This window comes from Oryzias latipes, chromosome 10, assembly GCF_053564925.1.
Source record: "Oryzias latipes strain Hd-rR chromosome 10, Olatipes_Hd-rR_3.1".
NCBI lineage: Eukaryota > Metazoa > Chordata > Actinopteri > Beloniformes > Adrianichthyidae > Oryzias > Oryzias latipes.
Genome location: NC_136246.1, coordinates 30,995,124 through 31,011,697, shown reverse-complemented (window position 1 = coordinate 31,011,697; position 16,574 = coordinate 30,995,124). Strand labels below are relative to the sequence as shown.

The 16,574-nt window shown below is 39.5% G+C and overlaps 1 protein-coding gene across 3 annotated transcripts; it reads left to right on the top strand.

The window, feature by feature from the left end:
- Positions 1 to 4,266: 4,266 nt before the first annotated feature.
- cysltr1 (cysteinyl leukotriene receptor 1) lies at positions 4,267 to 9,496 on the top strand. Of its 3 annotated transcripts, none has more exons than XM_011480530.4 (3): positions 4,267 to 4,480; positions 5,854 to 6,044; positions 6,932 to 9,496. In XM_011480530.4, exon 3 carries the CDS (start codon positions 6,946 to 6,948, stop codon positions 7,978 to 7,980), a length of 1,035 nt encoding a protein of 344 aa, XP_011478832.1. In that variant the 5' UTR covers positions 4,267 to 4,480; positions 5,854 to 6,044; positions 6,932 to 6,945; the 3' UTR covers positions 7,981 to 9,496. The 3 variants fall into 3 exon arrangements, with proteins under 3 accessions (XP_011478832.1, XP_078810523.1, XP_078810522.1); XM_078954397.1 differs by having other exon boundaries at positions 4,303 to 4,480; positions 5,906 to 6,044; XM_078954396.1 differs by having other exon boundaries at positions 4,303 to 6,044.
- The last annotated feature ends 7,078 nt before the right edge of the window (positions 9,497 to 16,574 follow it).

The following is a 16,574-nucleotide window of genomic DNA, read 5'->3' as shown; positions in this document are numbered from 1 at the left end:
TAGCTATGGCTTGGATAGTATAGGACTAATTTTGTTACATATCCTCACACACCAAAATCTTTACTAATTGTATTATTATTTTATTGTATTTTATTGCATTTGTTTTTGTTTTTATGGACAGCACCTTGAGCTGTCTTTCTTGTCATGAAAGGTGCTATATAAATAAAATTAATTTAAATTTAAGTTTATTACTAGTAGGACCAGCTAGTCCTATTTTTTTAATAAGCTAATGTCTGTCTCTCCAATTTTTATTTACTAGGTTAAGTTATTTTAAGTAGTTTTCAATTGGCAACACTTCTTAGTGGTACTGGGGTGTTGCCTCTGAGGTGGAATATGTTAAGTGATTATTAGAGTTAAAAACAGTGAAACATCAATTTTAACAGACTGTTTTCATCCAAACGTTTAAACGAAAACGTTGTTTGCCGTTTTTCTAGTTGGCCTAAAAACCATTGTGGTTTTTTTTCCAACTGCATAAAGCATTGTAAACATGTAAAGGAAACATTAAACCTGCACCTCTTCTAGTACAGTGCCTAAGTTGTGCAACGGTGGATGTTTTTCTTCAGTTTTTTTTTCTGGTTTTAGCAATTTTAACACATTAATTGGGTATGCTGGTTTATTTTAAACAATTAATGCACTTTTATTCAGCAAAAAATAACTTGTAATTTTCTGTCTTTAGTTACTGGATAGTGAACTTTGATGTACTATTTATTATTTTTAGCTGTGAATTTTTACCGTGGGGTTGCCAGGATGCACTTTTATTTTAATGGTATCAAAATATCTACTGTCATATGTATTTCCTTCTAGTAAATTCTGAACAGAACAGAATTTACAGAACTGAACAGAAACTGCTGCAGTTTGTTTTTTTAAAAGTCTACACATCCTTTGAATGTGGATGTGGAGAAACCGCTCTTGAAGTTTCTGCAGCGTGTGACCTTGGCTTGAACCTCAAGGTGAGAAAGATCAGCGTTTTCAATGTGAATATAGCTTTGCGGTAGATTTTCTAATCCGTCCCAGATCAATCTGCCGCAACCATCACCTGCTGCACTGTCGATACCTTTTCCGCCTTTGAAGTAATGACACACTTTGCTGCTCCAAACCAGCAAACTGCCAAAGAGATTTGATCACTAACGTCTGACAGATGTTTTGATTCCATTTTCTTCTTGGATTTAGTGATCATCTCTGTAGGCCCTACTGTAGATTAAGACAAAAAAAGGACAACGAAGTTACTTTGTTTGCAGACATTTACAAAAAAAAGAAGAAGTAAAAGTCCCTTTGTTTCCGTGAATCTAGGGCAAATTAAAATATGGGGCTTTTTCATGTTTAATGCTTACTCTCAGAAAAAAAGATGCTGATGGGTAAAACTCAAAGGTCTCTTAGCAGCCTCAACTCATTTTCAAAATTGTATTAAATCAAGTTTTAAAAAAACTCGAATTGAACGAAGTTTAAAGTGAACAAGTAAGTTTGAATAGTGGGTAATTTAGGGATTTGGAGGCCCAAGGAGGAAAAACCACAGGGCCTTATTCTTTTACTGTCAAACATGCAACTTCCTCTTCAACTAATTGCTTCAGGATACTTACAAAAAGTAAAATTTTATGACTGTATCTTTTTCTTTACCTCCTTAATTATTCTGCTCTTTTATTTTCCTGATTTTTCTATCTAAATCTCACGCGTTCCTATTTGCATCCAGTTTGTCCTTTTGTCTTTTAAACATGTTCTCCTCATAATCAAGCAGCATACAACGTTTCTGACTTTTATCAGCCGTCTGCATCAACTTTTTCCATTGCTTGATCCGTGGCAGCCTTCGTGGAGCTGTCCTCTGTTTATTCTGTTTTTCTTTACCTCAGTGGAGTAAATGAAACCAATAAAACTCATCAGTTTCCATGTGTGAAAATCTCTTTGAAGGAACACCTGTGAGATCTACGATACGAACAACTTTGCAGGGGTTTTTTTTGGGGGGGGGGTGAATTTGTGGGTTTTCTTCAAGTAACAGACAGGATGCCTTGAACTCAGTGCATGTTGGTATTACCATTATGTCTTATTATATTATGTGTGAATGTAAGTCTGTGTGGATGTGTCCGTCTTTGCCTAACAGCAGCTGGCACACTGGACTGGTTTTTAACGATTTAAAGGTGTATTGTAATCTATTTGCAAGAAAGTAGTTATGGAAATTAGGTTTTAGACTAATTCTTCCTGCTTTTTTCTTCCATTCCTGATATGAATGAGTCTAATGCTTTGATTCACTTCAGAGGCGGCTGTGTGAGGATCATCGAGAAGAGATCATTTTTGATAATTTTTTGGGCAAAGTTTTCATTTTAACCACGGCTACCTTGCCCATGAGGGACAGAGGCAGGTTGTCCCAGTGGGTTAGATCATCCTGTATGCTTTTCAGTAATGGGGTGTGGTTTAGCAGCACCAGTTCTGATAATTTGGGGGAGAAATAAAGACCTAGATATTTGATATTGCCTGATTTGACTGGCATCAAGAGTCTTTGCTCTGCATTACTATTCAGTGGTGATAAAACTGATTTATTCCAATTAATTGAGTAGTCTGAGATGAAGGAGAATTCATTAATAATTGCTGCTGTTTCATTTACAGAACGTGAGTTATTTAAAAAAAAGTAATATGTCATCTGCGTAGAGACTTATTTTATGACAGCTTTATTTTATTTTAATTCCTTTAATGCTCTCATGCTGTCTTCTTGCTGCAGCTTGTGGCTCAATAAATATGGCTAAAAGAGAAGGGGGAGGTGGGCAACCCTGTTTGGTTCCTCTTCCAAGAAAAAACCTGTCAGACCTCTGTTTTTTAGTTGTAACTGATGCTTTTGGGGTTGCAATATAATATTTTAATCCAATCAATAATGGGAGGCAGTTTAGCTCAGGCAGTAGAGCAGGTCGTCTAATAACCAAAGGGTTGGAGGATCAATTTCCGCTCTCCCCAGCCAGCCGTCGCCCCCTGAGCACAGCCAACCTGGGGATGGGTTAGAGTGCAGAGAACAATTTCCCCATTGTGGGATGAAAAAAGGTACATTCAAAAAAATAAATGATTCCCAAAACTTATGGAGGGCAGCGATGAGGAACCTCCAATTTACTCTGTCAAAAGCTTTTTCAGCATCCAACAAGCGTATGGTCAATTCCTGTTTTTTAACTAGACTGCGGACATTGTCACTCAAGTGTCTGCCTTTGATGAATCCAGTTTGATCAGGGTGAATTATTTGAGGAGTGATTTTATTTTCCTATTCTCTGTGTTATTGCTTTGCAAATTATTTTTACGTCTGCATTGATCAGAGAAATGGGGGGATCGCTTGAAGGACTTGTGGGATCTTTCTCTGGTTTTAGGAGAAGGATTATGTTGGCCGAGTTCATGTTAGGTGATTGGCTTTCCTTGATGAACGTGACCATTTTGGTGCCAGCTGTTCCCAGAATTCTTCATAAAACTCAGCAAGAAAGCCATCGGAGCCTGGAGCTTTGCTGTAAGGCAGAAGCAACAGAGCTTCATGAAGTTCAGACAATCAGAGCAGCGACTCCAAGTTTGTGATTTGATCTTCATTTAACTTGGGTAGATTTACGTTGTTAAGAAATGAGTTAATGCTTTGCTCTGATGGATTGATGTGTATATGTTTTTTTTATAAAAGCCTTCAAATGTGTTATTAATATTGACCAGGTCATGAGTGACATTACCTGTCGGTACCTGAGGACAATTAATTAAATATTAATCACAGTGTCCTTAAATAGTTTGGGGACCTTTTTAAGGGAGGAAATCTTCCTCTGAATCTGATCATGGTCAATTTTTCCCAAAAAAACAAAAGAAGTTGAAGATGATTTCCATTATTACAGACTGAAAAACTGCAACATTGCATCAAAACCACAAAATTCAAACTCTGCTGTGTGCAGGAAACTTCCATTTTCCGCACTTTGACTCGACCAGAACATGTTGACCAATTACTAGATCTTTGAGAATGATTTTGTTTTTCATACATGTGAACTTTTTGGAATTGGTTTGGTTTGTAGAAGCTTCTTGTTGGTCATACTGACTTAATTGCCGAAACAATCAATAAACAGTGTAGCTGGGAAACTGCAAATGCACAGCTCTCAAAGGTCCCAGAAGGGCCAATGCACTTCGCACACGTCTAGCCGTTAATGCACAAACAAGTAAATTGTCATAACTCTGTGTGCACACAGTCATGCGTGTGAATGTTTGTCTTTCCACATGTTTGCGCAGTAAACGAGTTAGAGATGAAATGATTCTGCCCTCTCAACCACAGAGACTTTTCAGGGGTTTAAACGAGTTGGTCCATTTCCACTGCACTATCCGCACCCATTAAACGGCACTCATCCTCAGAGGAAATACTGCTGGGAGGAGGGACTCCTTCAGTACCCTTATCACTAGCACTGGAGGCACAGCTTGGCTTGTCTGTACAGGAAACCAAACTCAGCGCATGACTTTACAAGGATGTGTCACCGTTGGAGGTGTAGCAATAAAGGTGAGCTGAAATAATGAAGGAAGGGAAATTGACTGCAGGGGGGAAAAAAGAAGTAGGAAAAAGCTAACGGGCTAACTTGATAATTAAAGCGTTTAGAAGTCCATTTTCCCAAACAGAAAGCGTTTCAGAGCAGAATTAAGACGACAGATGAGTCGCGGGGGAGGACAAGACAATTCTGGGATTCTACCTGCAAGGGAAAAAAAAGAAACCGGTTTGTATGGAAACTTGGGAATGCTGTGACTAACAGAAGACAGATGCTGCAGGCAGAAATACTGTTGCTCATGGAGTTTGCCTTTAAATCCCACTTGACCAATAAAGAAATAATAATTACATCAAAGATACAGACTACCGAGGAGAAACACTTAGCTCTAAGCAAATACTTTTTTTATGTACCTAATTGAAGTTTATTTTAATTACAGTGACAACAACAAAAACTAATGCAATAAATGGAAATGAGTTATTTTAAAACAAAATGTAAAAAAAAAAATGAAAATATGATTTTAGTAAAAGTCTTAAAAAAATCCTTATAAAATCTGAAACTAGATTCATTCTTAGAACGTAAATCTAAATTTCTGTTTCCAAAATAATGCCAAACTAACATTTATTGAACCCGAAATTACAGTGAAATTAGATTTTTTTTTAGTCTTAGATCAAGTTTTTCTGTTTTCAAGAGCAAAAGGATTTTAAACTCATTTTAGTAATCATTTCTTAATTTCTGGATCCTAGATCTTAATAAGGCAAAAGAATTCTCCACTATGCTGTTTAAGCAAAAAGCTGGAGAGCAAAAAAAAATAAATATCCTGAATGTCTAAAAACGAGGTTTTAAATCTTGCAGTGGAGTCAGATTGAAACAAACAAACAAAAAAAGATGACTTTTTATGGATTCCTATTTAATTATTAGTTTATCTTCTTTTACCATATCATCAAAACTTTGACATGCTTTGACAGGAAGAGCCACCATGGAAACCACTATCAAAATAAAGCAGGAAGTGAAGCAAAATTCAAGCAAGGCATTTGGAAATCCAAACATTAAAAGTTAGCGTGACTGACTGCCTCTTGTGATAAAACAGCCAGCTCAGCTTTTTTTTTTTTTTTTTTTGGTAAAAGTGCGCAAACTCCTTAGCCTGGGTATGTACTTTACTTCTACTTGGGTAAACAAAGAGTTAAATTACAACTAGTCAGACAAGAACAAGACCAATAAAACCTTATGACTCACAGGGAAGGCAATAGACAATAGAGGAGTTTAACGTTTATTTTGCTAGAACAGCTTGACTGTGGGAGACTTGAATGCCACTAGGTGTCTAGATAGGAGAGCAACATCAAAGTTTTCTGGGCTGTGATGGCTATCAGTTCACTCAGTCTTTCACTTACAGTAACCATCTGGCTGTCAGGTTAGTGATGTCATCGAGCGCTCTTCCTCTGCAGAGGAGTCAGAGCAGCTGAGCGTCTGAGGAGGAGGTTTCATCTCTCTGCTGCTGCGACATCAAGCAGAAGCTGGAAGGACTCTGTGCAGCCGAGGAGACGGCAAGTTTAGCAGCTGCTTTGACTGAAAGGACTTTGACTGGTAAGACAAACGTCATCTTTAAGGATTGATTAGAAAACCTGCTACTCTGCAAAAGAACAGTAAACTTAAGACAATCACCAGATAGTATTTAAATGATCTGATCATGCAGCAAGACGATTTTACCTAACAATCTTATAAGGTTTCAAAAAGCACATGCAATTAAAAAAGGGAAAAGATGCTAAAAAAAAAATAAAGGCAAGTTGTTAGAACTACTCCAAGTTATACATCTCGATAAGAAGTTTTTTTTACTAGTTCTAATGCAGTGGTTTGCAGTTTTTGGAGTTTTTATTTACCTAATTGTAGTTTAGTTTTACATGACAAAAAACTAGAGTGATAAGTGGAAATGACTCACTTGACTTAGAAACTAAATCTACATTTGATATATGATATGGATTTGAGTTTTTTTGAGTCAGGTTTTTTTGTTGACAACAGTATACAGCAAAATGATAATTTACACTCTTAATCCTTTATTGTTTATGTTTTAATATTATTGCGGTTTGATGTGACGTGCACTGAAGCTGCTGCTGTGTAACATAAACATTTACATGATGCAATATTGTAAAAAGGCTAACGGATGACCTTTTATGTTCATGTAACTCGATTGGGTATGAGGAGTATGCAAAGTGCATAACTGTTTAGAAAACATACAACACATTGAAGCTTTGGCCGAACAGGAACTTTTCAGTTTAAACAGTTTTTTTCATTTGAGAGTACCAACTGCTTATCTGTGTTTCCATGAAGGGCTGCACACCAGCGGACGGCCTACTATCTCACAGGCAATCTGACTCTTAACCTCAGCCGTAGACTCTTTTTCCGACTGTGATGAGAACACTGCACCTGAGATGCATGTAAAGTAAAATCATATCGTGTCTCTCTCTTTTTGGCAGCTGCAAACCCACAAATGGAGTCACCCAACTACACCAACAGCACCAATAAGACCGACTGTCCTTCCATCGATGACTTTCGAAATATGGTTTACTCCACCTTCTACTCGGTGGTTACAGTTTTTGGCCTGGTTGGGAATGGCTTGGCCCTGCTGGTTTTGTTCAGAACGCAGCGGCAGACCACGCCGTTCCACGTGTACATGGTGAACCTGGCTCTGTCCGACCTGCTGTGCGTCATGACGCTGCCCCTGCGGGTCAGCTACTACGCCAGGAGGGGTCGATGGGAAGAGGGGGACTTCCTCTGCCGCATCAGCTCCTACTTCCTCTACGTCAACCTGTACTGCAGCATCTACTTCATGACCGCCATGTCCGTCACACGGTTCCTAGCCATCGTGTACCCAGTGCAGAACCTGCAGCTGGTGACGGTGAACAAATCCCGCATCGTATGTGTGTGCATTTGGATTTTTTGCAGCCTTTCGATGTCCTCTTTCCTGATGTCAGGTCAGCACGTTGACAACTCAACGAACATAATCAAATGCTTTGAGCCTCCAGGACAGGATAGCAAACAGTTGACGAAGCTGCTGCTGCTTAACTACATTGGCCTGGTGTTTGGGTTTCTCCTGCCCTTCTTGATCATTGGGATCTGCTACGTCGGAATAGTCCGCACGCTGCTCTCCCGCACCCAAACTGCTCGTCGGCAGCAGGCCTCGGGTGTCAGGGCCATTCGAATGATCGTCATCGTCCTGCTGACCTTCCTCTTCAGCTTCACCCCGTACCACATCCAGCGTACCGTGCACCTGCACTCCCTGTCCCGGGAAAACTCAAGCTGCTCGGAGCAAATCGCCATCCAAAAGTCCGTCGTGGTCACCCTGTGTCTGGCTGCCGCCAATTCCTGCTTCGACCCGCTGCTGTACTTCTTTTCTGGAGAAGGTTTCCGAAGCCGCCTGTCCTCTCTGCGGCAGACGACGAGGAGCAACAGCCTGCATCGTACGGCCAGACTGAGGCCCATGATCTCAGAGTCCGGGGAGGACCGCCAAGTGGATGTCAGTTAGAGCGCACGGGAAGAAACTGGATTATCAGACAAGCAGACCGGGATGCGACTGGAGGCTGCAGAAGAAGGAAGGAAGCTGTGACTGAGGGTCAGTCGAAGCAAAAAACAGGAGACAAGAAGCTATGAATGAATCAATGTTTGTTGCTGATTTACTCAGTATTCATTTTAATGAAGATATTACTTATTTACATGGATATTTATTATGAAAAAGCTGCACACTGGCTTGATGATAAACGAAGTTTGTCCTGCAATACGATAGGAAGATATGTAGAATCGTAACGTGACCCAGAATGTAACACATGTGGATTATTATTATTGATGTAGGATTGTGAAATTTCCCTTAATGCTGAAAAGACTTGTTGTGTTTCAGGTACCTAGAAATATTGTCGTACTACCTGCATAAAGACTGTTAAACTATGAACTGCTGTAAAATAAAAATGTCATGTAAATGGGCAGGTCCCTGCAAATGCAGTATGTGACCTCCACAGTCGTTTAAATGGCTCTAGCGGCAATTTGGTAGAATTTTACCCTAAAATTCTTTACAACTTATGGATAAAAAGGGAGTTAAATGTTAGCTGACCATATTCCAGCCATTCTAATTAAGTACATTTAATTCAATGGTTTTGAGTACAATTTCCTTTTACATTTTTTAAGCTATTTCCTTTTTCTAACATATAACTTATTTAAAAAAGTTTTGGTTAATCCCACCGATTGAGCTTTGTGGCTCACCTGTCGTGCTAAATACATGAAAAGAAATAGCCGTTCACTGCTCTAGATTTTTGCTGTGGTGTAGTGGTTAGCACTCCCACCTCACAGCAAGACGGCCTTGGTTCAAATCCAAGCTGGGACCTTTTCTATGTGGAGTTTGCATGCTCTGCTTGTGCATGTGTGGGTTTTCTCCGGGTGCTCTAGTTTCCTCCTCTCACGTGTCTTGGGTTACCTCAAAATTGTCCCTTAGATACAAATGAGTGTGTGTGTGTGCATGTGGCCTTGCAATGGACTGGTTAGTAACTGAGCATCTTTGTGATTTCAAAGAACTCCATTAGAGGTTTGACTTCAAACTCGTCACTTTCACCAAACACATGTGAGCGTGTGACCTCATTCATTTTATTGGTCTTTTTTGTGTTGCATTCATCCAAGTAAATCCTTCTTATTAAGATTTTAAAACATTTTGTTTTAACAGTCTTTATAACTATTAACTTTTCTGGGGTGCTAATTGTAATGTTTGATGTGTTAAGCATCACCAGCCTAGTTGAAATCATTCTGCTTCTGTTTTAGAATGAAATTGTTGACAGGTGCTGGAAAAAAACAAAACGACACATGTCCATCTGTACTTTCATATGCTTACCTTTTCATTCCCCGATATTATGATGGCTTCTCTGCAGGTTGATGTAAATTGTCAAAAGTGCAGCTTTGGAAATGACTCGACTGTTTCTGTAGATGTTCTTAAACCTGCATGCTTGTCTTGGTGTCGTTGTTTTTCATGATTAAAGAGGTGATTAAAAACCTGTTCGAAACTGCACGCTACGTTTGTGACAAAAAAGGAATGATCATAATAAACGCCGACAGACAAGCTGCTTTAAAGTTCAATTCAACTGTCAAACCGAAGGTCACACCCTCACAGCTCCCCACGAGAGCCCACGACAGGAACACGGTGACTCACATGAAGAGAATTTATTTCCCTGTAGGGATAAAAAAAAAAGGATTGAAAAGAATCAGAATGTAAGTTTGTTTAGTTATCTTATGACGATGGGTAGTTTTATAATGAGAGAAGGTATTTGCAAAACTGACGTTAACTCGGATTTTCACAATAATATGTTAATTTAATTGCAGTAAGTGGACTGAATAGACATAAGCAGTACATTTTACAGAATAGTAACTTTCTATTTAGCATGGGACCTTTTGCATTTGACCTGCATAAAAATGTAATGTAATAAAAAGCAGAAAAAAGCTGTATGCATCTTTAATTTTGCATTTTGTTCCATGTTTAGACTCTTCCGTGCCCCTTAAAGCCAATATTAGACAAATTTAATAGTGAATCATAATAGTATATTTTGTAATAAACTAAAATAAAGAAAAAAGAATGAGAAGTAGATTTATTTTTTCTCCCCTTCTTTAATGTGATGATTTTTATCCATCATTTCTGTGAAATACCAGTTAGTTTTTGAGTTTCTATAAATTATTCAGTCAGAATTAAAATCGAAATTATTAATAAATCTGATTGCTAATAAAAAATCATAATAAGCATTGATTTTTACATCTATACACTTGTGTTTACATTACAGACTGTTCGAAACCCTTCCTGTGTAAGAAAATACTCGTTTTGACCACAAGGGGGCGCACCACTACAAAAAGTGAACACGATGCTCAATTTGCTGCTTTGTTTTCGTCGCTACATGAACTCAACAACAACAATGGAATAATTTCCAACCAAACGATTCTTATGAGCTTATAAACTAATTATTTAAGCGTAAACCAAAGTCTCCAGTGTTATCTGAGGCAACAAACATCCACACATTGTGTAAAGTGTAAGTCAGGAGCAGGAGTGCACCTCTGAGGCCGGCCCTGCTGATTGAAACATAGAACGCTTCTGTATTACCCCTTCATAAACAGATAAGGACAAGCACATGATCCGCTCCTTCCTGCGTCTGCACAAACAGATTGTTGTTTCCGCCTGTAAAAGAAAAAGCATGGCGGGGATCGGACTCTCCTGGTCGCACCTCACATGGCGACCTGCCACAGCGAAAGCATGGAAAGTCCCCACTGGCCGCTCAGGATGATGGGACTCCCCATGTCAGTCAGTCAGGGAATTCTGATGTGGAGGTTTGTGACCCCCTTAAGTGTCTCAGTCTCCAGGAGCTCATTAGTTTCTGAGAAAAGGTTAAGAATAAAACTTGTTTTCTCTCAAGCACAAGGGAGTCAGTATTGCAACATGTGTTGATGCTCACCATGTGAGATCAGAAACAGAGGGGCTCCCAGAGGGTGGGCTTTTATTGCTGGCCTTAAGCCTTTTTTTCTAATATTTATATGATCAAAGACGTTTGCTTGTGTGTTTTTTTTCTGCCAAATAATTCATGATAAATGGTGTGACAGTCACAAAACCACCAGTTTTCCTCAGACGCCCTACTTAGTTGATTTATTTGTTTAGATCTGCAAACTCACAAGCTTGTTTTTTCTTTTTATACATTTCTACCTGAATAAAACCCTTTAAAAAAAGTATGTGAACTCATCTGAGAAAGATGTAGTCTGACTTTAAAAAGACAACTCAAGAAAGCTGTTGAGCAACAATTTCTACATCTTATTTTGAAGGTTCTAAATCAAAAAGTACTTTTGAAGAAAAAAAAACATTGTTAGGATCGATTCCTTGTGTTGTTTTCTTTTTTCCAGTAATGTTTCCTTGTTTTTTTTGGGACGTTCCCTGCTTCTCACCTGCGTCTTTCATTAGCTAATCGCCCACAGCTGTGGTCACTGAAGCTAATCCTCCTCAGTAATCAGTAATATAAGTGTCTGCTTTTCAGCTCTCCTGCTTTTATCAGCCCTTTTGTTTGTGTTTTTATTTCTATGTTTATTCAATTTTAAAGTGTCAGCAAAAAGTCCACACTTCTGCAGTTTTGGGTCATTTTCCAACAGTAAAAACTACAAAATGCTTTTTAAGAAAGACTCAATTGAAAGTCTTTATAGTGGCGATAAGATTAATCTGTGGGATGTATAGGAAATATAAAAATAGCTCTATATGTAATAGATTTTCATCACAACTCTACTTAAAAGTCAAATATAACCATGCAGAAAATATTTGTCTTTGATTATCATATTTTTCCTAAAACGTCTCCAAAATTATGGTCTTTTCTGGTCAAATGTTTAAAGTCTGGTTGTTAAAATGAGTTTTTCTGCTTTGCAACAACCTGGGGGGGGGGGGACACTAAAACTGAAATGTTTTGTGTCAGTACAACCACAAGTGTGACACAAGAAAAACATCAGGAGATTTGACTGTGATGACTCAAATTATTTCAATTTGAGTCCTCATTTCTAAAAAACAAGCAACAGAAATGAATGCAGCTGCAGCTTTTTACTCTGGACCACTAGATTGGTTTTGCAATTCTTCTTATTAAAAAAAGGAAAAAGAGCAGAAACCCACACCACAAGCTCAAAAGCTCGCCAAAAATTAAATGCACCTAGTACCTGGTCAAATAAAATGTAGGCGTAGAGAACAACCTCTAAAAAAGAAGGAAAGCAGGGGAAACCAACAAAAAGAATGGGACCAAAATCTGTTATGGGGCCTAAAACAAAAAAAAAATTCAAAATCTGCTAAAAAAAAAAAAAATGCATGTGTCAGGGATACCCAAAGTAAGTTTTAAAATTATTATGGGATGGCCACAGACAAATAGCTTAGTGACAAAATTTGAAATTTGTAAATTTTTACATTTTCGCACAATGTGGTACAAAAGCGATCTTCACGAAAATTCACACATTACTACCACAACCAAAGTTGCGTTGACTTTTTGACCTGGGCAAGAGGCCGCAATCTTAAATTTTCCTCCAAAAAAAAAAAAATCACATTTAGTACCGTCTACAAATATAAACTTCTCCTTGGGGTTTTTATTATCTAACTTCCTTTCTCCTCGGGCATCGTTAGGAAGCTATTTGGGGAAAATATTTGGTGTTAAAGTTTGCAGGTTTTGTACGGCATTAGCAAGGCAAGCTAGCAAAAAACGACGTCTCTTGCACATATTGTACTGGAACGTTTTGAAAATGGATTACATGAATTCTTGGCTCAAGCTGAATGAAAAGATATGACAAACAATATGAACACATAAGGTATGTGGGTGTGGTTTACAAAAGAAGGTTTACGTTTGCCTACTAAAAAGGACATCGTCATGGTCGTCACCCCATGCAACCAAAAAATTGTGTTTTTTGAATTTGTCATATGCAGGGGCAATGGGGGAGAGTGGGGGGGCATGCAGCAGCCACCAGCGACTGAGGGCGGATCAAAAGACGACAGCGAGGGCGGGCAGCACCTGCAGCACCTGCAGCCTGCACAACGCCACTGGCAACTTTAATCATTTTTTCTTGGAAAATTTCAAATCTGCATTAAAAAAAGAACAAAAAAACTTCACTTGACTTTAAGCCTGAGCCAAGTTTAGTTGATTTGAAAGCTCTTCTCAGTAGATTTTATTGAATTTATTCATATATTCAGTCTAAATTAATCAAAACGTCGTATTTATAAAAGATTCTGAAAACCAAACGCTATTTCTTCAAAGGGAAATAACCAAACCTGCATTTCCTGCTGTAAGCATCAATAATATTTGTGTAAAATTTATTTTTTGTTGTTTGTTTTTTAGCTGTTTACTTTACACAAGATACATCTTTGTCTAAAAATACATGGGCTTGCTGCTTCTTGTAATTACCTATTTAATAAGATCAGCAAGAGGAAATGGAAAATATTTGTGTCTGTAAATCCCCTGCACCGAATGCGCAGAGAGATAATGAAAAGATAATTAGCGCTGCAGGGAACCGCAGTGGGAGGGGTGGCTGAGGTTGCAGCATGAAACCGTGCGCCCACAGATTTTTGTCGAATTGTCTGTTCATCTACACCGCCAAATGTCTGACTAAATCAGCATGTCTGAGTGGAGCGTGGAGTCGTTTCTCTACATGTACACAGACAAGGTCGAGGGTTTTTCAGTAAACGGTTGTGTAACCTTTGTATCGTGGCCTTGAGTTGGCCTTTCCTTGTACACTCAATTAGAAACAAATCAAATAAAGGACAGACGCAAGGCTCTGTTCATGCTCAGTCTTGTTTTTGCAGCCTGCAGAGGTTTGACGATCACTTTCCTTTTTAGGCGACTCCAGTTTTGGGGGCAATAAAACTGCGCTATTCCAACTTGGCAGCTGAGGCAGAGGACAGAGGCTGGAATATCAGGGTGGAGGTGGGATGCAGGAAAAGACAGGCTATCAAAGAACTGACCAACATCGCTGAGAGGACACGCCATTGGCTGTGGCTGAGGAGAAGTGACATCACATGGACAAAAAGGACCAATTAACAGCGAGACACACACCCAGGCTTGATCAACCTGTGGTGGGCCTACCTCAGCGGAGGATGCATTGTAATAGATGCCCGGAACACCCTAAGAGGTTGAGGTACACAAGTGATCATGGGTGTCGCAGGTAAAACTTAATGGAAGTCCAAGATTTTCTGAAGTTCCATCCATCCATCCATCCGGTCGCTTATTTGGGACCGGGTCACGGGGGCAGCAGTCTAAGCAAAGATGCCCAGACTTCCCTCGCCCCGGTTACTTCCTCCAGCTCCTCTGGGGGATGTAGTCTCTCCAGCGTGTCCTGGGTCTTCCCCGGGGCTAGTGGGACATGCCCGGAACACCTCAGGCAGGAGTCTAGGAGACATCCGGACTAGATGCCTGAGCCACCTCAACTGGCTCCTCTAGATGCTGAGGAGTTAAAGTTAAAGTGGTAAAATGTTAAGAGATTGTGTTGTAACACGTAGTCCTTTCCACAACAATGGGGCCATTCAGTTCTTTCTGCTACCGAATTAAGGAGAGGGTTTCTGTTGAACTCGCTTTAAAAAAAAACAAAAAACACTGTAATATTCAAAGACAGAGTTCGATCCAGACAGAACCACTTTATGCAAAATTTCTGCGATTCCTTGGTTCTGATGTTGCAATTTAATGATGAAAAGTCTGAATCTTTGGTAATCATCACTCTACCTCCTCCGAGTGATGAAGCTAGATTCGCAGCAATCAAAGGTTTTCCGCATCTTACGACTCTTTGACCTCGTAAGATGCGATCTGAACCCAGATGTCCGGGTTCGGCCCTGCCTCGTCCTGCAGCATTGACGCTTTAACACCGGAGATGTAGCCGGCAACAGTTAAATAACACGCGCTATGTGGCATGCTGTAACTCATCCGCCGTGTATTGTGTAAGCACTTCGCTATGGTAAAGTGTTGCAAATCAGCACAAAGCTGCCCAAAAAGTTAGTTGGAATTATGTTTAATTGCGTAAACGGTTGAGGAGTTATGGTAGAAGGAATGTCAGCGCATGTCACCTGTGTTATTTGAGAACACCTGTGTTCCCCTCTTGTTGCCAGATAGAGGACAATTCTCCACAAATATTCAATATCCCTGATTGTTTGCCTGTTTTTTGTCTTGTCTCGACTCGACTTACGACTTCAGACCCGCCGTTTGTCCTCCGGTACCTCTGCCTTGGATCTGCCGGCCCTCTGTGGTTGTGTCCGAGTTCCGCCACTGCTTGGTGCACAATATAGGGCCTCCAACATTTTTTGGGTGTCTGAATCTACAATTCTAAAATTCAATGCCCTGGAAATTTCCCAGGAGCCTCCACAAAAAAAGTGTGGGTCAATGCCCACTAGACTGAATGCAGATCTTTTGAATGATTTTTCATTTGAAAAACTTTTGTAATTTTTTTTATTTTTTATAAATCATCCAAATTTCTATCCTCACAACACAGTGGATTCATAAATATTCTTTGCAAAGTCTTCATAGTTACGAGTTTTGCACTTCGGGAAATGGGGGACGTCGTATTTTCCATTAACAAAAAGTGTGAGCGTGTGTCCAAATTGGGTTAAAATCCTTGGCACTAGATAGTCCCGCACTATATCATCTTTTAGGAGTAGGTAGGGAGGGCATTCAGAAATAGCCCCTGTCTCTGACCAACACTTTTAACTCCTTTCTTTATTCTTCCATCTTTGTTAAATGCTCTCGGAGATCTATATGAAGGGGAAAAATCTGCTTAAGAAAGAGATACTTTTACTATGCTCTTTATTATCCTCACTAGTTTGCTCCCTTGGACAGTCTTCTTGGTCTGGTCAGGTGTGATAGCTCAACTGAGCTCTGGACAAGAAACAAGGAAGCACTTCTCTGGCTGAAAGGGAGACTCTTGTCAGCAACTCAGCCCAGAACACAGAGTTCTAGTCCAAGGTCGCCGCCAACTTCCCTATCAGCACATGATATTATTTCATCTCTGGCTTTAACTGTGTCTCTAACAGACAGATGTTCCCAGTAGCAAAAATATCAATAATAAGCCAAAGAAATCTTTTAGGAGTAGTGAAGCAGATGTGTCCCCGAGGAAATCCATTAATCAGCATAACATGGGCAAACACGATATGAACCTACTCAGTAATAGTTGTCAAGAACACAAATACACTCAGTATTAGAACCTTACTTTAATTTTAGCTTTTATTTCTCTGGTCATATTTTTCCTTTTTTGTAAATCAGACAACTTCCCTGTGACAAAATAAACCCCATTTGTCTCTGAAGAAATTGAATATTTTGACCTGCGACTTGAAGATCATAAGAAAAAAAAAATATGTTTGTTTTACTTATAACACCCAGAGTCACAGAATTCAGAAAGAAAAAAAAACATACAGATGCAATCAAAAGTCCTGTGGTGCGTTTTGATCGTCAAGCTATGTTCACACCAAACGCTTTTCACAACTGCTGTTTTTTTTTTGACGCACACAAAATACGTTGCTCAACGCTTGTCCCAATATGTATTTCGAAACTCCGGCGGCTGCATGGCAGTGTAGCGGGCATCGTGTTTCGGGCATTGCGGTGCGATGCGTCCAGA